The 23,843-nt window shown below is 38.4% G+C and overlaps 2 protein-coding genes across 2 annotated transcripts; both read left to right on the top strand.

The window, feature by feature from the left end:
* Positions 1 to 7,264: 7,264 nt before the first annotated feature.
* Positions 7,265 to 8,218, top strand: LOC102264788 (olfactory receptor 10AG1-like). The gene is given in 1 exon segment (XM_014480320.2): positions 7,265 to 8,218. A coding segment is annotated over 1 exon segment (945 nt). The 5' UTR covers positions 7,265 to 7,273.
* Positions 8,219 to 22,535: 14,317 nt separating this feature from the next.
* LOC138986868 (olfactory receptor 5I1) lies at positions 22,536 to 23,480 on the top strand. The gene has a single exon (XM_070366864.1). It carries the CDS (start codon positions 22,536 to 22,538, stop codon positions 23,478 to 23,480), a length of 945 nt encoding a protein of 314 aa, XP_070222965.1.
* Positions 23,481 to 23,843: the final 363 nt, after the last annotated feature.

Below are 23,843 nucleotides of genomic sequence, written 5' to 3'. Positions count from 1 at the left end.
TTCTCCAGCAGTCTTCCTCACCCAGGAATGGAACTGAGGTCTCCTGCATTGCAGGCAGATTCTTTACCAACTGAACTATTAGGGAAGCCCAAATAGAAAATACAAGCTAAAAGGGAAAACATTTGAAAGTTGTATATATCAAATTAGAAATATATAGAAAGATTATGCAAATAATTCTCAAAGCCAACAGGAAGAAAAGAAGCAATCTAACATCAAATGTAGGAGATTTTTTTTCTTCATTGGTGTATCATTGCTATTTAATATTGCTCTAGTTTCTACTGTATAATGAAGTGAATTAGCTATATCTATACATATGTTCCCTCCCTCCGACCCCTGACATCCCATCATCTAGGTCATCACTGAGCATTGAGTTGAGCTCCTTGTGCTTTAAAACAGGTTCCCACTAGCTCTCTGGCCATCATCAAAAAATAAACAAACAAGAAATGCTAGAGAGGGTATAGATAAAAAGGAACCCTCTTGTACTGTTGGTGGGAACTTAAATTGATACAGCCACTGTGCACACCAGTATGGAGGTTCCTTAAGAAACTAATAAAGTAGAACTGCCATTGACCCAAGAATTCCACTACTGGGCATATATCCTGAGAAAACCATAATTCAAAAAGATACATGCACCCCAATGTTCATTGGACTGTTATTTACAATAGCCAGGACATGGAAGTAATCTAAATGTCCACTAAATGTACAAAACTCTTAAATAGTTTACTAAAGCAGGTAGCAGAAGTCAAATAATCACATAAAGGACAGTCACTCCCATTAGTCATTATCAAAATGCAAATGAAAACAAAACTGAGATTATGCTACACATGTATTTCAATTGTTAGAATTAAAACAAAACAAATCAGAATGGTATAATTCAAAATTGGTGTGTACATATTAACACTTGAATAGCTTTCATTGCATGAGCATCAAATTTCTAAACTATGTCTTTAACTATTAATCTTCATAAGAGTATAAATCTATTACTACTTCCTATAGTTAAATCTAATATTTTTCTCTATTGTATTTTGTGAGTTTGTGTCTGTGTGTGTCTGTTTGTAGGGTGTGGTACAGAAAATACTGTTCTATTACCTTATAGTCTCTGTACTGAGAGTTGCCACAATTAACTTGGGGGCATTCTTGGCTTGGGAGACAGTATAGTAACTTCTCGAAGTTATAGTTTATGACAACTGAGGGAAGTTGATAGAAATTGGAGTCTTGGCTGGACTCACGGCAGCACAGCTAGAAATATTTGCATCCTCTCTTCCAGTTTAGCATGATGTTGTAACTAATGTTGATATGAGGGGTCATGCCTGGAAATTCAGTGTTCTGTTTCCGGTTTGTACATCTGAAAAGGAGTGAGTGAACGTTCCTCTGCATCCCCTGTAGTCTGGGAGGTGGTGAGGACTACCCGGCTCATATGGATGGAGAGGTGGAAGATCTGTATTGAAGATGACACAGCTGCCCCGATAGTCCTGGATTTCTTATTGCAGAACACTTAATGAAAGAGAAATAAAATTCCCTGTAAGACAGTGTATGCTGCTAAGTCCCTTCAGTCGTGTCCGACTCTGTGCGACCCCATAGATGGCAGCCCACCAGGCTCCCCTGTCCCTGGGATTCTCCAGGCAAGAACACTGGAGTGGGTTGCAATTTCCTTTTCCAATGCATAAGAGTGAAAAGTGAAAGTGAAGTCGCTCAGTCGTGTCCGACTCTCAGCGACCACATGGTCTGTAGCCCACCAGTCTCCTCCATCCATGGGATTTTGCAGGCAAGAGTACTGGAGTGGGGTGCCATTGCCTTCTCCGAAGACAGTGTATATTTACGTCTTTTTAGACCGTCTTTATTTTATAAAAATAATATATCATCATAAATTATTGTTTTACAATGCTTATATTTCTTAGTAATTACAAAATCCAGGAAGAGAGAGAATTTAGAGAACATGTGGTATAGACAGGTATGGTTTTGCTTGTTGTACCAAACTTCTTGAGTGACAGGCAGAAAGGTTTAGTTCAATTAGAAAATGACCTGGGGAAGAAGTTGATCCCAAGAGTAAGAATAATTCCTATTTAAAGAGCACTATTTGTTATGAAGATAGAAGATATTTTAGAGGGTGGTTAAGCCTGTTATCAAATACCTGGTGTCAAGAATTGCCTAACTACCAAAAAAAACCTTCAACAGTTCTATCAGCTTTTAACTCAATAGCTCAATTAATAAAGGTAAGCATTATATTTAGCTTCAATCTAAACAGGTAAGCATGATTCATTTTTGTCCAATGTAGAATTTAGTTTGAAATGTACCTATTTATATGTAGCATCAGGCAAAAAACACTCATTTCAGAAAATTTAGCAAGGAAACTTTTGTTGTTATTATTCTTTTATTTCAAAACCCTGATTCAGATAGCCTTTTTACTTTTCTGACCCACATCATTATATTATCAAATAAAAAATTACAAAAGTACTTTATAATATAGTGGGCCACTATATCAAAGTTTACCAACCTCTACATCATCACTATCATAATCATTTAAACACTAACCTTTATTAAGTGATTGGTATGTTTTAAGTATGTATTTAAGACTTTTGCATGTATTAAACCTGGGGATATCTCATTAAAGTTAATGTATATAACTAAGGAATAAGATAGCAAATGAACTTTGTTAAAAGGATTTTGCACCCTATTAACATCAAATACTGTTTGTTAAAAATAACTTTTATGGTAACTGAATCTGACAATACAAAAGAGATTTTGGTATGTTTTCATTTTAATCTTTAGAAACTTCAAATAAGGAATTCAGTTCACTTCAGTTCAGTTCAGTCGCTCAGTTGTGACCGACTCTTTGTGAACACATGGAAGGCAGCACACAAGGAATTAGACTTCTGAAGTCACCAGTTTTAGACTTTTACTTCCTATCTTCAATTCGATTTTACAAACCTGCTTTCAATAGCACCACATACATTTTAATGTTACATGATGTACATGCTTATTATAATCCTCACACAGTTGAAAGACCAGAAAAGCAAACATGAATTATTTGGATAAAAACAAAAGTGGCTACATAACCTGAACAATTTTGTGGCTCTTCTTTCTGAGTGTAGTAGTAGTACTATCTGAAAGATTCCAGAAGTTGGAAACCAGCAGAAACATTGCAAGATTTGAGAAGGAAAATTTTGATGAGATTGAGTTTATAAAACTAAGAGTAACTTGGGTAGGATTTGAATAACTTTAATATTTCTTTTTAAATATGATTTTACATTGATAATTCCACTTAAGATTCATAAAATCTTGCTCCATTTGACAAAGAAAAGCAAAGTTAAGAATAAAAAAAGGTTTCAGTAAATTAAGAACATGGTATTTTTTATTGCAAGTTCTGTTTTTTTTTTTTTTTTTTTTTTTCTTCTGGCTATTTTTTGAACCCGAGTTTCCATATGATTTCCAAATGTACTACCCTGTGTGAAAAAGTGAAAGTGTTAGTCACTCAGTTATGTCCGACTCTTTGCAACCCCATGGACTGTAACCCACCAGGCTACTCTGTTTATGGAATTCTCCAGGCAAGAATACTGGAGCAGGTAGCCATTCCCTTCTCCAGGAAATCTCCTTGACCTAGGGATATTAAAATGTACTATCCTACTTCAACAGAAAGGAATAATTTAGATAGAAGTCCAAAAAATGAGAGAAGACCTTATATCAAAAGAAGATTCAATTAAAAAAAAAAAAAAAAAACTGACGGTAGTTTTTGAAGGCAGAGGTTAACTCATCAAATGTAGGGCGTGATGCATACTGAACTGAAAATATTGATAGCTCATTCAACAAGCAATTTTAATCCATATCCAAGTATTACACTCTAATTTGAATTAAATAGGGGAATAAACATGGAAAAGGATGTTAGGATAAGGTAGTGAAAAAAATAGGCACTGTTTCATAGTCTTATACACATAATATCATATCTTAATAATGTCACCTATCAGACCCTCATTTCTGATCATTCTAAAGACACAGTTAAAACATTTTTATATTTCTTAAAATCACATTTTCATTGGGAAAATTCTATAATAATGAGTTAAGTTTAAATACCTTCTGATCCTTAATATATACTATATTAAAATATAAATACATATAAGTAGTCTGAAATATTGTAGCTGATAAAATAGATTCCTGTTCAGCTTTCTTTTTCCTAGGGAAAGGAATTCCCCAGGGTGCTCAAGTGTTGGATGGACTGTTCCTGCTACCCCACTTGTGTGTCTACACTTCTGTAGCTGAAATGTTGACCCTTGTCCTCACTTAAAACTGTGAGAATATGGATATAGGTGTGTCTCTTCTTTGCAGTGGCTTTGTCTCTGTGAACTTTCAAATTAGTTAACACATACCATGGAAGTTTTGTATGATACTGAAAATGATGTAATTTGCAACTGCTACAAGAGTGGGTGAAAAGAGTATAATTTCTAGACACACACACACTCTACAGAAGGTACACTTGAACTGTACTAGTCTAAAAAGATTTATGATTCTTTCGACAAGCAATTTTAATCAGTATACAAGTACTACTGTCTACACTGAATTAAATAAGTAAATAAAACAGGAGGGTACAGGAGGTTGTTCTGAATTTTGGGTAGAAATCCTCACTTACATCTTGGGGACTATTATAAAGAAACAATCAAGTTGATTCATTTTAATTTATTCAATAAATTAAGAAATTGCTTTTGTGAGAAAATATACCTATATACTCCATAGAAAGATGTACAGAATATCATCAGTTCAGTTCAGTTCAGTTCATTCGCTTAGTCATGTCCAACTCTTTGTAATCCCATGACGCAGCACGCCAGGCCTCCCTGTCCATCACCAACTCCCGGAGTTCACTCAGACTCATGTCCATTGAGTCAGTGATGCCATCCAGCCATATCATCCTCTGTTGTCCCCTTCTCCTCCTGCCTCCAATCCCTCCCAGCATCAGAGTCTTTTCCACTGAGTCAACTCTTCGCATGAGGTGGCCAAAGTACTGGAGTTTCAGCTTTAGCATCATTCCTTCCAAAGAACACACAGGGCTGATCTCCTTTAGAATGGACTGGTTGGATCTCCTTGCAGTCCAAGGCACTCTCAAGAGTCTTCTCCAACACCACAGTTCAAAAGCATCAATTCTTTGCTGCTCAGCTTTCTTCACAGTCCAACTCTGACATTCATACATGACCACAGGAAAAACCATAGCCTTGACTAGACGGACGTTTGTTGGCAAAGTAATGTCTCTTATTTTGAATATGCTATCTAGGTTGGTAATAACTTTCCTTCCAAGGAGTAAGCGTCTTTTAATTTCATGGCTACAGTCACCATCTGCAGTGATTTTGGAGCCCAGAAAAATAAAGTCTGACACTGTTTCCACTGTTTCCCCATCTATTTCCCATGAAGTGATGGGACCAGATATCATGATCTTCGTGTTCTGAATGTTGAGCTTTAAGCCAACTTTTTCACTCTCCACTTTCACTTTCATCAAGAGGCTTTTGAGTTCCTCTTCACTTTCTGCCATAAGGGTGGTGTCATCTGCATATCTGAGGTTATTGATATTTCTCCTGGCAATCTTGATTCCAGCTTGTGTTTCTTCCAGCCCTGAATTCTCATGATGTGCTCTGCGTATAAGTTAAATAAACAGGGTAACAATATGCAGCCTTGACATACTCCTTTTCCTATTTGGAACCAGTCTGTTGTTCCATGTCCTGTTCTAACTGTTGCTTCCTGACCTGCATATAGGTTTCTCAAGAGGCAGGTCAGGTGGTCTGGTATTCCCATCTCCTTCAGAATTTTCCACAGTTTATTGTGATCCACACAGTCAAAGGCTTTGGCATAGTCAATAAAGCAGAAATAGATGTTTTTCTGGAACTCTTGCTTTTTTGACGATCCAGCGGATGTTGGCAATTTGATTTCTGGTTCCTCTGCCTTTTCTAAAACGAGCTTGAACATCTGGAATATCATAAGAATCTTAAAATCTAGCTATAGTAAAGGACAAGTACTTAACAAAGACGGGCAACCTCAATTCAACATATTCTCATTCACATAAACAGACAGACACAAAAATGCAAAACAAAACAAAAAAACACACAAGAATGAATGGATTAAATGGGGCTAGCAGAACAACAACAATTATCAAGGATGTGAGTAATTTAGGAAGATCAGAGATGAATTGTGGCTGATGTTTCTTTCATGCAGTAAGTATGTGAGGGGTGAGCATTCTAGTTAGAACTCCTAGCTGGAACATAAGGGCCAGAGATACCTACTTCTTATCTCTTGGGTGTTCCTGGACAGAAAGATCAGCTTAATGATTCTTTTCTCCAAGTTGGAAAATCTGAATTAAAAATTTTGACTACTGGAATTTCCCTGTTAGTCCAGTGGTTGACTCTCCCTGATTCCACTGCAAGGGTCCAGATTTGATCCCTAGTCTGGGAACTAGGATCCTACATGCCATGTGGCCAAACTAAAATAAATGCATGAATAAAAACAGAAATTATATATTAAAAAAAAAACTATGACTGTTGCTTTCATAGACATTACATTGAAATACACCCTTTTAAAAAATAAATAGTATCACATAATACTCAATGGTCAGCTCATTAATTTGGTTTTATAGTAAAAGAGCTACATATGCCTAATGTCAAAGACAAACAGGATTTAGAAATACCACTGAAAGATCATCATTTTAAAAATTAACTATCTTTATCCCCAAAATAATTTTAAGTGGCTTGCAAAATATGTACAGGAACAATAAAATTAATTTTGAATTGATAATAGGAAAACAGAATAGAGATGTGAAAATAGCATATCCGTTGAAACATTAAATCATTGTTACAATTGAACATAATTTTCAATTTGAATTTTTAAGTGTTCAGATGAATAGCAAAATTGCAATAACATGTCTTCAGAATCAAAGAAATACAATAATATATGGTAGAGAAAACAGAGACTGAAGTTGAGGGAGGAGGGTTCTGGATGGAGAACACGTGTACACCTGTGGCAGATTCATATTGATATATGGCAAAACCAATACAATATTGTAAAGTTAAAAAAAAAAAAAATTTTTGCAAAAAAAAAATAAAATAAAATTTACACAGGAAAAATAAATAAATACATAAATAAAAGTATACTTCTCTGTACTTTTAGAGCACCTGGCATTATAAGTTTGGTTTTTATAGGGAAATGAAAAGTAAGAAAACATATAATCTAGTTTATACACACACACAAAAAGAGTCAATAAAAATGAAATGACAGTACCCCTCTGATTGAATCATTCCCACAGATGAAATATGAGGAGATGCAAGCAGAAGACAATATGTCCACAGTGATACAATTTGCACTACCAGGGTTTTCTGATCTTCCAAACCGCCAAGGGATATTATTTGGGGTGTTCACCATCACTTACATCATTATTTTAATTGGGAGTAGTCTCTTAATAATAATAACTTGGCTTGACCCAGCACTGCACAAACCCACATATTTTTTCCTGGCAAATTTTTCCTTCTTGGAAATCTGTTATGTGCCCGACATTCTCCCTAGCATTCTGGTCAACCTTTGGACTCAAGACAGAAGCATTTCTGTGCTGGACTGTGCCACCCAAGTGTGCTTCTTCCTTATGCTGGAGGCCACTGAGTGCTTCCTCCTGGCAGTGATGACCTATGACCGCTGTGTGGCCATCTGTGACCCTCTGCACTATCCCCTTGTCATGATCCCAAAGTGCCTCCAGCTGACTGTGGGCTCCTGGGTCAGTGGAATCCCAGTGCAGATAGGGCAAAGGTGCCAGATCTCTCTGCATTTCTGTCATTCGAATGAGATTAACCACTTCTTCTGTGACATTCCCCCCATTCTGAAGCTGGCCTGTGGAGACACTTTTGCACATGAGCTATCAGTCTATGCAGTAGCTCTGTTGTTTGTTGCTGTACCTTTTATGTTGATCCTTTCCTCTTACAGCAAAATCATTTCCACTATTCTGAGGTTTCCCACAGCCAGAGGGTGAGCCAAAGCCTTCTCTGCGTGTTCGTCTAACCTGTTGGTTGTGCTTTTATTCTTTGGATCTGCTGCCATTGTATACCTAAGGCCCAAATCCAGACATTCTGCAGGAACTGACAGACTGCTCTCTCTCTTCTACACCATAGTGACTCCTATGTTCAATCCCATGATATACAGCCTTCAGAACAAGGATGTGATTGCAGCACCGAGAAAATTATTACTGAAAAAAGTAGTGTGAGGAGTTTATTTAAAAATGCTTTAAATACTGGCCACAGGGTTATCAGAGAAATTTTTAAAGATCTCTACATTTCCCAGTTTAGAAGTTAACCACTTCTTTTTATACTGTATTTTTCAATTCAGTTCAGTTCAGTCTTGCAGTTGTGTCCAACTCTTTGCAACCCCGTGGACTGCAGCACGACAGGCCTCCCTGTCCATCACCAACTCCCAGCGTTTACTCAAACTCATGTCCATTGAGTTGGTGATGCCATCCAACCGTCTCATCCTCTGTCGTCCCCTTCTCCTCCTGCCTTCAATCTTTCCCAGCATTAGGGTCTTTTCAAATGAGTCAGTTCTTCACATCAGGTGGCCAAAATATTGGAGTTTCAGCTTCAGCATCTATCCTTCCAATGAATATTCAGGACTGCTTTCCTTTAGGATGGCTGGTTGGATCTCCTTGCAGTCCAAGGGACTCTCAGGAGTCTTCTCCAACACCACACAGAGCAGCCATGATTATCCCTATATCCTCTCCCTCCCCCACCTCCCTCCCCTCCCCCACCCCATTCCTCCAGGTCATCACCTGAGGCTGGGCTCCCTGTGCTACACAGCAGCTTCCCTCCAGTTATCCATCTCACACCTGACTGTGTAAATATGTTGATGCTACTTTTCCATTCATCTCACTCTCTCCTGCCAGCACTGTGTAAGTCCATTCCCTACATCCGTGTCTCCATTCCTTTCCTGCAAAGTTTCATCAGTATCATTTTTTTTAATTACATATATTTGTATAACTTAGTAAAGAAGCTTTTACAAAATCGTGGAACACTGCTGTCCCAGAAGTTCAATCACTGGTTTTTAATCTTCTCTAGTCATTTAGCTATTATTTTTTCCTTTCATTCTTTTAAAGAACAAAATTAAAATGAGTATAAGCTTATTTAAAAGCACATGGCTAGCTACACCATTCCACCAGAAGTATTGCCATGTGAATTAAAAAAAAAATGTGTTTTATTGCACAGGCTTGAATATGATTCTAAAGGAGAAAATACACATTCATGTTTCATAGTGTTTGGTGGTAGTAGATAGTATCTCTTTAGTGACTTTTTAGCTGGTGCAGAAGCTCTTTTGTGGTAGGAAATGTTTCTCTGAAGTGCAAATTTTGATATTTTAATGTATGTGTTATGATTGAGCACTTCAGTGTTTAAAGAGTGCTTTCCTCTGCTATGTATGTATTCAACACACCTTCATCTGATATATGAACTTCTATGAATATAATCATCTGTGACTACAGACACATCTCATTAATACTTTGCAAGAATTTAATATACTCATGGTGTCAAAGGGAGAGTAGTAAAAGACGTCTTATTTTAAAGAAAAGAATCGCATGCTTCTGTATGTGTAGATTTCATAATTAAAATATCCTATAGCTAGATATTTTAGAGCATTTTTTCACAAATATCTACGATTTAAAAAAATGTTTTATTTTGTCATCCAGTTTGTTACTACTTTTATTTGATTTTAATATTAAAAAGCATTGTTGAACATGCAGACTTTGCAGATTTTATTTGAAATTTGGCTTACAAAGAATATGACCCTGTCATCATTATTTGAAATAATGGTAAAATCAGAGTAGGGAAAGTTATTTCCACAGCTTATGATTCAGTTCAGTTCAGTTCAGTCGCTCAGTCGTGTCCGACTCTTTGAGACCTCGTGGCCTGCTGCACGTCAGGCCTCCCTGTCCATCACCAACTTCCGGAGTTTACCCAGACTCATGTCCGTCGAGTCTGTGATGCCATTCAACCATCTCATCTTCTGTCATCTCCTTCTCCTGTCTTCAGTCTTTCCCAGCATCAGGGTCTTTTCCAATGAGTCAACTCTTCGCACGAGGTGGCCAAAATATTGGAGTTTCAGCTTCAGTATCAGTCCTTCCAATGAATATTCAGGACTGATCTCCTTTAGGATTGACTGGTTGGATCTCCTTGCAGTTCAAGGGACTCTTAAGAGTCTTCTCCAACACCACAGTTCAATAGCATATATTCTTTGGTGCTCAGCTTTCTTTATGGTCCAATTCTGACATCCATACATGACTACTGGAAAAACCGTAGCTTTGACTAGACAGAGCTTTGTCAGCAAAGTAATGTCTCTGCTTTTTAGTATGCTGTCTAGGTTGGTCATAACTTTTCTTCCAAGGAGCAAGTGTCTTTTAATTTCATGGCTACAGTCACCATCTGCAGTGATTTTGGAACCCAAAAAATAAAGTCTGTAACTGTTTCCATTGTTTCCCCATCTATTTGCCATGAAGTGTTGGGACCAGATGCCATGATCTTAGTTTTCTAAATGTTGAGTTTTAAGCCAACTTTTCCACTCTCTTTCACTTTCATCAAGAGGCTCTTTAGTTCTTCTTCACTTTCTTCCATAAGAGTGGTGTCATCTGCATATCTGAGGTTATTGATATTTCTCCCAGCAATCTTGATTCCAGCCTGTGCTTCATCCAGCCTGGCATTCTGCCTGATGTACTCGGGCTTCTCTTGTTGCTCAGCTGGTAAAGAATCCACCTGCAATGCAGGAGACATGGGTTATATCCCTGGGTTGAGGAAAAGCTACCTACTCCAGTATCCTGGCCTGGAGAATTCCATGGACTATACAGTCCATGTGTTCCCAAAGAGTAGGACAGGACTGAGCGACTCTCACTTCATTTCACTTCACTCTGCATATAAGTTAAACAAGGAGGGGGATAATATACAGCCTTGACATACTCCTTTCCTGAATTGGAACGAGTCTGTTGTTCCATGTCCAGTTCTAACTGTGGCTTCTTGTCTTGCATACAGATTTCTCGGGAGGCAGATAAGATTGTCTGGTGTTCCCATCTCTTTAAAAATTTTCCAGTTTGTTGTTATCTCCACAGTCAAAGGCTTTGGCATAGTCAGTAAAGCAGAAGTAGATTTTTTCTGGAACCCTCTTGCTTTTTTCCATGATCCAACAGATATTGGCAATTTGATCTCTGGTTCCTTTGCCTTTTCTAAATCCAGCTTGAACATCTGGAAACTTACAGCTCATATACTGCTGAACCCTGGCTTGGAGAATTTTGAGCATTACTTTGCTAGCATGTGAGATGAATGCAATTGTGTGGTAGTTTGAACATTCTTTTCCATTCTCTTTCTTTGGGATTGGAATGAAAACTGACCTTTTCCAGTCCTGTGGCCACTGCTGAGTTTTTCAAATTCTCTGGCATATTGAGAGCATTGCTTTCACAGCATCATCTTTTAGAATTTGAAATAGCTCAACTGGAATTCCATCACCTCCACTAGCTTTGTTTGTAGTGATGTTTTCTAAAGCCCATTTGACTTCTCATTCCAGGATGTCTGGCTCTAAGTGAGTGATCACACTATCGTAATTATCTAGGTCATGAAGATCTTTTGTATTTAGTTCTTCTGTGTATTCTTGCCACCTTTTCTTAATATATTCTGCTTCTGATTAATAATACCTATATTGGTACTGACCTATAGTTACGTTTCAATCTCCCTTTCCTTTGAATGTTCACACAATCATGATAATAAGTTCCTATGACTAAAATTTTATCATTAGAGTTAAATTAGTTAAGTATTTCTAAATAGCCTTTAAAGAAGAATGGGTTGTCCTCTAGTTTGGAAAGGATCACTTTATTGTATTTGAAATATAGCACAATTTTAACAGTATTGTGCATGTATCATTGGAACAATTGTGACATAACAAACGTGTTTTGTTCTCACATTATTTACTGTCATCATCTGTGTGTTTCTGTTTGCAAACTGTATCGACTAGGTGTATGAGAGTGTCTGTGACAAACAAGTGACTCAGGAATGACAAAGACCTCCTGCCAGCATCTAACTGAGATTATTTCTCAACCCACAGGCTGACCATGACAACGTAGTTGTCAAAGTTGATTGATTGGTAAATGAAGATAAAAGGTCCTCTAGACTGGATCAAGGGAATGGACATGTATAATACCATAGTGATGTTTTCATTAATTGATAGCATTTTAAAATATATTCTATAACATTTTAAATTTGCATGCAAATGAAAATGTATTTTTTTGTTGTAAACTTTTTGAGAAGTCTGACAAATCCACAGAGTTATGTAACCAAAAACATGATCAAAATACAGAACAGCTTGATAACTTTCCAAAGTTCTCATTTTTTGTCTCTCTAGTTAATACCCTGGAGAAGGCAATGGCACCCCACTCCAGTACTCTTGCCTGGAAAATCCCATGGAAGGAGGAGCCTGGTAGACTGCAGTCCATGGGGTCGCTAGGAGTCGGACACGACTGTGTAACTTTCAAGCAGACAACCTGAGCGACTTCACTCTCACTTTTCACTTTCATGCATTGGAGAAGGAAATGGCAAGCTACTCCAGTGTTCTTGCCTGGAGAATCCCAGGGACAGGGGAGCATGGTGGGCTGCTGTCTCTGGGGTCACACAGAGTCGGATACGACTGAAGTGACTTAGCAGCAGCAGCAGCAGTTAATACCCTAACAATTTACCACCAGCTGGCCAGTCCTCTCTTCATATGCCTTCTTCAGAATGTCATAAAAATGGAATCATAAAGCCTTTTAAGTCTGAATTTTCACTTTGCATAAAGCATTTAGCATATTGCTGACTGCATCAATATGGTTTGTTTATTTATATTTTTTAGTAGTGTCTCACACTATGTAATGTACCAGAGTTTGTTTACCCATTTGTTGGATGAAGAACACATGGGCTGTTTCCAGAATGTCACTGTTATAGTTGCCCTGAATGTTTGGTAACTGATTTCTGTGTAAATACAAGTTTTCATTTCTATATAAAGTGAGACTTCTGGATAAATGTAAGTGTGTAATTAATTTTATAATGTATAATTTTATATTTTGTATTATTTTGTTTTATTATAATTTTATAATAATTGTGTGTAATTAATTTTATAATGAACCATAAACCTTCAGAGAAGCTGTCTCAATTTTTCATTCCTACGAGAAATGCACAGATGTTTACTTGTTCTAAATCCTCACCAGCATTATCTGTGCATTGTTTTTTTTGTTGTTGTTAATTTGCTTTTATTAGATTTTTCTTTCAATTTTAACATGTCTAGTGATATTTCATTTTTTAATTTTGATTTCCTAATCAAACTCAGTAATTTCACACTGAGTTTTTCGTGGTATAACTTGTCATCTCTATATCTTCTTTGATGAATTATCTGCTCAAATTGTTTTCTAGCATTGTACTTGTGCTGTTGATTTACTACTGAGTTATAAGAGTTTTATATATTTATATGTAAATACGTAAAGTATATATGCAATGCATATGTATCTGTATATATTTATATTCACTGACAGGCTTCCTTGGAGGCTCAGTGGTAAAGAATCCACCTGCCAAGCAGGGTATAAGCATTCAACCCTTGGGTGGGGAAGCTCCCCTGGAGAAGGAAATGGCCATCCTCTCCAGTATTCTTGCCTGGTGAATCCTATGGAGAAAGGAGCCTGGCGGGATATACTCCATGAAGTTGCAGAAGAGTCAGACATGACCTTAGGGATTAAACAACAACAATATTCATTGACAGATCGCAAAATGAAAAAAGGCCATTATCCAAAAATTTTACTGGCAGGAATTAAGCTGATATGACTGGTCAGCTGCACATGTATGCTACGCTGCATGACAAGAGACATGTAACAAGGAGTCTGACTCCATATTTGATATCTGACTACAGACAGCTTTTAAAGCACACACTTAGAAAAGTTGAAATGGCCCAGTGTAAAATAAAATAAGACTCAAACTCATTATACACAAACTATTTGAAGGAGAAGGAAATTTTTTTTTTTTTTTTTTAGTAATTAGGAGCAGAAAGCACCTTCCTCTTCTGGTCTTCCCCATCCTTCTGTAGCCGCACAGGCCACTTCAGCCCGTCCCTGGGGAACAGACTCTCCAGGATGACCCTGGCAGCTTTCAGTGTAAGCTCCCTCCTGGGGGCTAGCCTTGCACAGCTCCAGCTTCAGGCTGGGGTTCACCTGGGAGAGAATGGCTGTAAGCTGGACCCTCCTGTAGTCGGAGGTGATGGAGACCCCAGCAGCCCTGGCCTCCCCAGAAAGGCAGGAGGACCTTTACTTTGCCTCTGGTCAGGCTGTCTGGGCTCAGAGAGTACAGGCTGGTCCAGAGGCAGCGTGTTCCCAGTCCTGGGGTACAAGCTGCAGGGAACAGGGAAAAGGACTCCAACCCCCACCCACCCATCCCCCCACCAGCACCGAGGAGCCGCGCAATGCCCTTGGTTTGTGGCCTTGCTTTGTCTTCGACCTTCATCCATCCCTTTCTCCAGTTCAAGTTAATTCAGGAAGAGGAGTGATTAACCCCCAATAGTCCTCCATTTTACAACCCAGTTTGGCCAGTCCATAAAATGGAAATAATGAATGACACCATATGATCACAACCTTAATGCCATAGCCCCAACCATGAAGGCTCCACAGACAATAACAATGACATTACTGACTTCATTCCACCAGCAAGTATTAAATATTTTGCAGCCGTAGATTTAACTAATATGCTCTGTTCAGTGCCTATTTCAACTGCCTCTCAGAGGAAGTTTGCTTTTACCTCTAAAGGGACACAAGCCACCTTTACTTGACTACTCATAGGGTATCTCAATAGCTCGGCCATCTCATACAATTTTTTCAAGATATTAACTGCATTCAACTGTTTCTGGAAATGTGGATATGACATGATGTAGAAATGAATTCAGGCTTCCCCAGTGGCTCAGCAGTAAAGAGTCTGCCTGCTGAGCTGCAGGAGATGCAAGTCCAGTCCCTGGATCAGGAAGATACCCTGGGGGAGTGTATGGCAATCCACCCCAGTGTTCTTGCCTAGAGAATCCTATACAGAGAGGAGTCTGGTGAGCTGCAGTCCAGAGGGTCACAAAGAGTTGGACACAACTGAAGCAACTTAGGAATCATGCACATAAAGGGATTCATTTGACAGATCCATTTAGGACCATGGGAGGAGGTCCTCTGGAGAAGGCAACATCTGGTTGACTGGCAAACTGGAACTGGGTACTCCTCACCCTCTGCCTTGGCTATAGAATGTACATTCTGTCCATCACCCCTTCAGTGAGAGATATTTTCAAAGACCACACAAGCAGTCTTGAGAGAGCAACTTGATGTTGAGACCATCTGGACAGTATACATGCTTGAACCTGGTTAAGGGAGTGAAGTCGCTCAGTTGTGTCTGACTCTTTGCGACCCCATGAACTGTAGCCCACCAGGCTCCTCCATCCATGGAATTTTCTAGGCAAGAGTACTGGAGCAGGTTGCCATTTCCTTCTCCAGGGGATCTTCCCAACCCAGGAATCAAACCCAGGTCTTCCTCATCGCGAGCAGATGCTTTACGGTCTGACACACCTCTACATAAATATTTGAAATTCTGACTGATGGCTATTGAGATCTACTTGCCTCACAGCTTCCCATGAAAAGCCCTATATGTGAGACTATAAGCAATAATTTGATGCTTATTCTAGAACATGAGTTCAATTTTAATTCAATTGTATTTTACTGACTTGCCATACTAGACATGGAACAACAGACGGGTTCCAAATAGGAAAAGGAGTTCGTCAAGGCTGTATATTGTCACCCTGTTTATTTAACTTATATGCAGAGTACATCATGAGAAACGCTGGACTGGAAGAAACACAAACTGGAATCAAGATTGCCAGGAGAAATACCAATAACCTCAGATATGCAGATGACACCACCCTTATGGCAGAAAGTGAAGAGGAACTAAAAAGCCTCTTGATGAAAGTGAAAGTGGAGAGTGAAAAAGTTGGCTTAAAGCTCAACATTCAAAAAATGAAGATCATGGCATCTGGTCCCACCACTTCATGGGAAATAGATGGGGAAACAGTGGAAACAGTGTCAGACTTTATTTTTCTGGGCTCCAAAATCACTACACATGGTGACTGCAGCCATCAAATTAAAAGACGCTTACTCCTTGGAAGGAATGTTATGACCAACCTAGATAGCATATTCAAAAGCAGAGACATTACTTTGCCAACAAAGGTTCGTCTAGTCAAGGCTATGGTTTTTCCTGTGGTCATGTATGGATGTGAGAGCTGGACTGTGAAGAACGCTGAGCACCAAAGAATTGATGCTTTTGAACTGTGGTGTTGGAGAAGACTCTTGAGAGTCCCTTGGACTGCAGGGAGATCCAACCAGTCCATTCTGAAGGAGATCAGCCCTGGGATTTCTTTGGAAGGAGTGATGCTAAAGCTGAAACTCCAGTACTTTGGCCACCTCATGCTAAGAGTTGACTCATTGGAAAAGACTGATGCTGGGAGGGATTGGGGGCAGGAGGAGAAGGGGATGACAGAGGATGAGATGGCTGAATGGCATCGCTGACTCGATGGATGTGAGTCTGAGTGAACTCCGGGAGTTGGTGATGGACAGGGAGGCCTGGCGTGCTGCGGTTCATGGGGTCACAAAGAGTCGGACACGACTGAGTGACTTATCTGATCTGATCTGATTGGGATATCTGGGCTTCCCCAGGGGTCCAGTGATAAAGAATTCACCTACAGTGCAGGAGACCCAGGTTTGATCACTGGGTCAGCAAGATCCCCTGGAGGAGGAAATGGCAACCCACTCTGGTATTCTTGCCTGGAGAATTCTATGGAAAGAGGAGTCTGGTGGGTTAGAGTCCATGAGTTGCAAAGAAATGGACATGACTTAAAGACTAAACAACAACAAGAATATCTGGATGTTGACACCAAGGATGAGAAAAATCAGGACATTTTTTTTGATGATGGTTTACTGGAACCTGAGAGTCACTGTTTCCTGCACAGAGAGGAGTGTTATCAATTTACCGAGTAATGGGAGTATTTCTTAAATGAAAATTTAAATTTCTTAAAAAAAAAACATACACAGTGAGAAACAGAGTACTAACATAATTGGAAATCTCAGTTACACAGAAATCTTTAAGAACACTGAAAGTTTCTTTTTCAGAACTGACTCAGAGGCATACTAACTAGATTAGATAGTTGTCTCTGGTGCCATCTATTGTCTGAAAGATATAAGAACTCTAAGCTCTACGGTAAATGGAAAACACTTTTTAAGTTCATTCCTCTCAAGCAGTACCAATGTGAAAGACCATTTGTTAGGAAAGTCTGCTTTCTTAAGGCTGGTTCATGGTGAGCATTTAAGTATTTGAGTGGAAGTAGCATAGATTTTCCTGATGACCTCCTTTAACCACATTAGTTGCAAGTTCAAACCAAAGATCCTTAATACAAACCCTTTTGACCTTGTCACTTTTCATCCAATTCTTTGCTTTTAAAAATTCAATATATCAATAAATCCATACAACAAGTTGCCAATTTAGATGTATTTTTAAATTCTATTTTGTTTTCTAAGGTTTCCAATCATTTGAGGAATGTCTCCCAACTTTGGCATTTTCAATTTTTTTTTTTTTTTTTGACAATTTTCTTTAGGATGGTTTTAGAATTATTTTAAAATTCTTGCTTGCCAACTCCAATTTTGATTCAATGTGTATCTGCTTTTGGCATTTTCCCTCTTGTATGGGCATAAAATCTTCCCTGTTATCATGCTTAGTAATTTGTTTATTGCATGCCATAGACTACAAAGATGTTCTACAGGATTTCTCAAATCAATGAAGCTTCAATTATTTTTCTGATGCAATTAAGAGTGATAAGCTCCACTCAATAGAAAACTGATTCTTTTGGTTTTGGCAACATGCACTGTATCTCCAGTTCACCCCTCTTACTAGGGTGTGGCGATCTAGAACTTTCACGTAAGTACTTGAGCTTTCTTAGTCTCTTCAGCACAAAGTAATATAGAATTGTCAACTCTTGTATTTCAGAGGTTTTTGATATATCTTTAACCCCCCACTTCCAATCAATTTAATATTTGGCAAATGCTATGAAGGGAAGATAGCTCTGTGTTTGTAGCCACACAAATTTCCGGTTTGGGTGCTCTAGTAGGGTGTAATTACCAAAAGTTCTGCAAGTTTTTCTGAGAGCAGCTGAAATATCATTGTTTTAGTGAAAGTGTCATACAAAATGCACATAAGAACAATCAAGTTGATGATGGAAAACTGTATTTATTAACTGAGATGGTTTTGCCTCCTTTTGATGCTCTCAGGCATAAGACTCTTATTTAAAAATCCTCTGGGACTTTCCTGGGGTCCAGTGGTTAAGAGTTCACCTGCACCTGCAGAGGACATGGGGTCAAACCCTGGTCCAGGAAGATAAACACAAGCCACAGGCCATCTAAGCCATGCACTGCAACTGTTGAGCCTGTGATATTAGAGCCCAAGTTCTAGAGCCCATGGTCTGCAACGGAAAGTACCCCCACTCTCTGCAACTGCAGAAAGGCCATCCACAACAAGGAAGACCCTGCACAGCCAAAAGTAAATAGATAGGTAGATAGATAATTTTTAAAAATAAAGTCCTTTCATCTTTTCAGAAAGCACCTACTGATAACAGGTTCTATAGTAGCCTCCACTGGACTCACCCTTCAGTGAAACAAAAAAATATTACATTTCAGTGCTGAGGATATCAAGTAACATTTTTAGGAACTTCCAGGTGGTTTTTGAAATAATTTAAATGAGAGCTACATTTTAAAATATATGAACTATTTAAAGAACCTCTAGGGCTTCCCTGGTGCATCAGAGGTTAAAGCGTCTGCCTTCAATGTGGGATACCTGGGTTCGATCCCTGGGTTGGGAAGATGCCCTGGAGAAGGAAATGGTAACCTACTCCAGTATTCTTGCCTGGAGAATCCCATGGACGGAGAAGCTTGGTAGGCTACAGTCCACAGGGTCGCAAAGAGTCGGACACGGCTGAGCAACTTCACTTTCCACTACAGTATTAGAGTGCAAGACTCTAGTGGGATTTCAAGTGTCAGAAAAAAAAAAAAAACCACAATATTACTGAGAGTAAAAATTGCCTCTTCAAACTAACACTAACAGAACTGCTATTATAATTATGAAGTTGTTTCAAAATAATAATTCACAATAACCTACTAATTATTCCCTAGGAATCTCTTGGAAATGAACATGTTTGGAGTCTTCAGTTATTAGGTCCCTAATGACTTTGGAGTGTATATAAAAGTCCTTGGTCCTATTGGTGAAATTATTCATCTGGGTAATAGGAAAATGTCTCCTTCTTTGGTAAGTAGCTTCTGTGTTTACCAGACTGGCTTTACTGATGCAAAAATAGACTTTTATGGATCTGAGACCACTGACATGTGTCAAAATAGTTACAAAATCATATGTATTAGCATATTACCCACAAATAGATCTGCCCGTGTCATTCTATAGTTTCTACAGGGATCTGAGACACTCACCTTGTTTAAATAAGCTTTGTTGTTAAGAGACATAAACTGGAACATGATTGGCTACCTGATAGTTTCAATTAATTTATTTTCTGTTCTAACACTGTTTTGCTATATACTTATGAAAAATTTAGTGAATCACTTCAGTTTGATTGAATCTTTTTCATCATTCCCATTGAAAGCAAGAATCCAAGATTCACTCTCATCTCCAACTTTTCCCCTCATGCTTCTCTTCTCTACATTCACATTTCTCTACATGGATGGTGGTGGTGGTGGTAGAGGTGATTTAGTTACTAAGTCATGTCGACTCTTTGCAACCTCATGGACTTTAGCCCCGCCATGCTCCTCTGTCCATCAGATTTCCCAGATAAGAATACTAGAATGGGTTGCCATTTCTTTCACCAGGGAATCTTCCCGACCAGGGATCAAGCCCAGGTCTCCTGAATTGTAGGCATTCTCCTGCATTGACGGCAGATTCTTTAAGGCTTGAGCCACAGGGAAACCCTTCTTAGTCTATTGGACAGATGCTTGCTGTGAGTCCCAGAGAGTAATGGTCTGTTTTTAGTAAATAACTGAATCGTTCTGCCCTGCCTTCAGCAAGTCCGCACCACAGCCTGTCTCATGGAGGCCACACTATTAATTCTCTAACCACCTTCATGGTTATCCTCATGAGATTTGACTTCACACATACCTGAATTTGAATTATACCTGCCAACGACTTGTGGAGTGACTTGGAACATTAAGTTTCAATATTCCCATGCAACATACGGAATCAATAGTAAGAATCTAGCTTACCAATCTGTCTTGAATCTTACACCCAATCTGTCTTGAAGTTTTGGAGGTGGGAACCTGGGCTCCAATCCTATTTTCATCACGTCTTAGCTCTCCAGCTCTCTGTGCTTTAGCTCCCTCAACTATAAGAGAAAGATAACAGTGATAGCAACTAACTGTGAAATTTTGTTAGTATATTTCTGTGTGACAATTAAATAAATTATATGTAAAGTGTTTAGAATATTGTATTTCACATCACAATCATTATATAAATGATAACTATTATTTAAAAAATCTAGTGATGTAGTTCTAATTATTAGCTAGGGATAAGGGAGAGCAGTGAGGTTATTTCTGTTGTTGTTTAAGTCGTTAAGCCGTGTCCAACTCTTTGTGACCCCATGGACTGTAGCCCATCAGGCCTCTCTGTCCATGAGGTTCTCCAGGCAAGGATACTGGAGTGGGTTCCCATTTCCTTCTCTAGAAGATCTTCCCAGATCAGGGATTGAACCCACATCTCCTGCATTGGCAAATGGATTCCTTACTGCTGAGCTGAGAGCAGTGGAGTAATTGAAACTGATCTTCACTCTTTACCTATTACGTGCCAGTTTATCTAAAGTGAGACAGCAAGAAAGTATAGATAGATAGTTTTCCTAATTTAACCTGGCAGAGAAACCATGTGAAATATTATTGTCATTATTATAGTAATATTTTAAATATATGTAATGTTATATATAATAATATACACATATGTATTAAGTATAGCAGATTCTCTCTTGATATATATATATATATATATATATATATACACACACATATATATATATACACGCACACATAATTGTGCAAGGTCATACAGTCCATGTGGTTAATATGAGATTCTAACCAAATTCTTATTAACTCTAAATGTAGGTCTTATCATTTCTGAACACTCTGATTACTTTGAAAACAGGCAAAATAAGAATAAATTAACTACTGTCCTAACAAGGTATTGCATCTCATTCACACTCTTTGAGGTAATAACATAAGACAGCATCCTAACCCTTCTAATTCTCTTAGATTTTTCTGTGCCTATCCTATAGCACACTTTTAGTGATTAGATGATATTACAACAATGAAGTTCTTAGCCCTGTAGCGGTCTCAATAATTTTATATAAGTGAGAGAATGACCCCAACCATTTGTTCTAGCAGACTGTGGCAGTAGTAACAAAGCTCACTGGAGGTTTCACTTGCTTGTTTTATAGATTTCCAAGTCATCCTTCAAGTTACAATAAAACATCTTATATTTCAAAGTCAAGTTCAAATTCTCCTTGCTTCCAGAAAAATTCTGAGATTATAGAAACAGAAATTGACAAAATTCTTAGACTCAACATCCTGAATTATACTAGGATAAAAATTAAAGGCAGCTATTTGTGTTTGCTGACAAATATAATTAGTGAGGAGGCTATATAGAGTGATTTTTAAAGATGAGAAGTTAACTTACTAATTTTTTGCCCACTTCACTCAATCATCTAATATTTATGCTGTGCTTACTAGAAGCCAAGAATGATAAAGAATGCCAAAGAGAAAAGCAGTTAATTATTTTAATCTCCTTGACTTAGTATCTTGACAGGATTTAAGGAATTGCCTTAAACTCATCCCTGTCTAAAACAGGCTGTTAGCTGATGTTTACTGACATTTGCTTTCATTTCACTAATATCACTTTTGCTTTCATTATTATTCTTTAAATAGATGAAGTACAGCTTATTGCACCACCCTATTTATAGTCAAGAGTACAACGCACTGCTATCAAATACTGGGCAGAAGGAGTACATTGTTCCAGAGTTGTTGTTACAACATGTACTCAAGTTAACATATTTTTAATAATAGATATATTTTTCCTCTTAGCATCATTTCATTTATTACTTCATTATTCATTTAATCCTCTGTACTAGCTATAGTACTATACTTGAGAATTAAAAAAAGTAAGAAATATGAGATTTATCTGCACATGTCTTCCAGTGGAACTAGCTATTAAACAAATAAAATAAAACTATCAAACATGGGATAAAGCTACTAAATTCTGAAATATGTTTCTCAGAATTCATATTTGGAAGGAGATTTGGTCTGGGACTCTTGACTTGATTGCTTGTTTGTTGAAACAATAAAATAACCTTATAATTATATCTATTTTTTTTTCTCTTTCCATCAACATAGGATCTTAGGATGTTAGAATTCTCATAAGAAGAAAACAGCACAGAATATGGACTTTTTAGATGGAAACTGTACCTTGGTGACTGAGTTTATCCTGTTAGGGTTTCCAACTCGCCCTGAACTGCAGATTGTCCTGTTTCTCCTGTTTCTGACTTTGTACTCTCTGATTTTAATGGGGAACATCGGGTTGATGATGTTAATCAGAGTTGATCTGCACCTTCAAACCCCCATGTATTTTTTCCTTAGTAACCTATCCTTTGTAGACCTTTGCTATTCTTCAGTCATCGTTCCCAAAATGCTTGTCAACTTCCTCTCTCAGAACAAGTCCATTTCCTATCACGGCTGTGCCCTGCAGTTCTATTTCTTCTGTACTTTCGCAGATACTGAATCCTTTATCTTGGCTGCCATGGCATATGACCGCTATGTCGCCATCTGTAACCCTTTACTGTACACAGCTGTGATGTCTCGGGGCATCTGCATATGTTTGATCGTCTTGTCATACTTTGGAGGCAATATGAGTTCCCTGGTGCACACATCCTTTGCATTTATTCTGAAATACTGTGATAAAAATGTCATTAATCATTTTTTCTGTGACCTCCCTCCCTTGCTTAAGTTATCGTGCACAGACACATCACTTAATGAGTGGCTTCTCTCCACATACGGCAGCTCAGTGGAAATTATCTGCTTCATTGTCATCATCATCTCCTACTTTTACATTCTCCTCTCAGTCTTAAAGATCCATTCTTCCAGTGGGAGGAAGAAGACCTTCTCTACATGTGCTTCTCACCTGACATCCGTGGCCATCTACCAGGGAACTCTGCTCTTTGTTTACTCACGACCCAGCTACCTGTATTCTCCCAACACTGATAAAATCATCTCAGTGTTCTACACCATCATCATTCCAGTGCGGAATCCCTTGATTTATAGTTTGAGAAACAAAGACGTAAAAGACGCTGCTAAAAAAGTCTTAAAACCAAAGATAAATTCCTCCTGAGATATAAGGCTCCAGGATTCATCTAAATCCCTGATTACAAACTCTATTTGGATGTATGCTCAGTCGTGTCCAGTTCTTTGTGACCCCATGGACTATAGCCCGCCAGGCTCTTTTGTCTTTGGAATTATCCCGACAAGGATACTGGAGTGGGTTACCATTTCCTCCTCCAGGGAATCTTCCCCACACAGGGATGGAAGCTGTATCTCTTGCTTATCCTGCATTGACAAGCAGATTCCTTACCCTTTCAATGCCTGGGACAAATTGTAGCTAAGAGCCTGCAACAACCTTGCCAGCGTATACACAATTTCTCACACAAACATTTTATCAAACACTTGTTTTCAAGAGCCAAACACATTTCATAGC

This window comes from Bos mutus, unplaced genomic scaffold (genome assembly GCF_027580195.1).
Source record: "Bos mutus isolate GX-2022 unplaced genomic scaffold, NWIPB_WYAK_1.1 CTG219, whole genome shotgun sequence".
NCBI classification, from domain to species: domain Eukaryota; kingdom Metazoa; phylum Chordata; class Mammalia; order Artiodactyla; family Bovidae; genus Bos; species Bos mutus.
The sequence above is the reverse complement of the archived record's forward strand: the minus strand, read 5'-3'. Positions and strand labels throughout refer to the sequence as shown.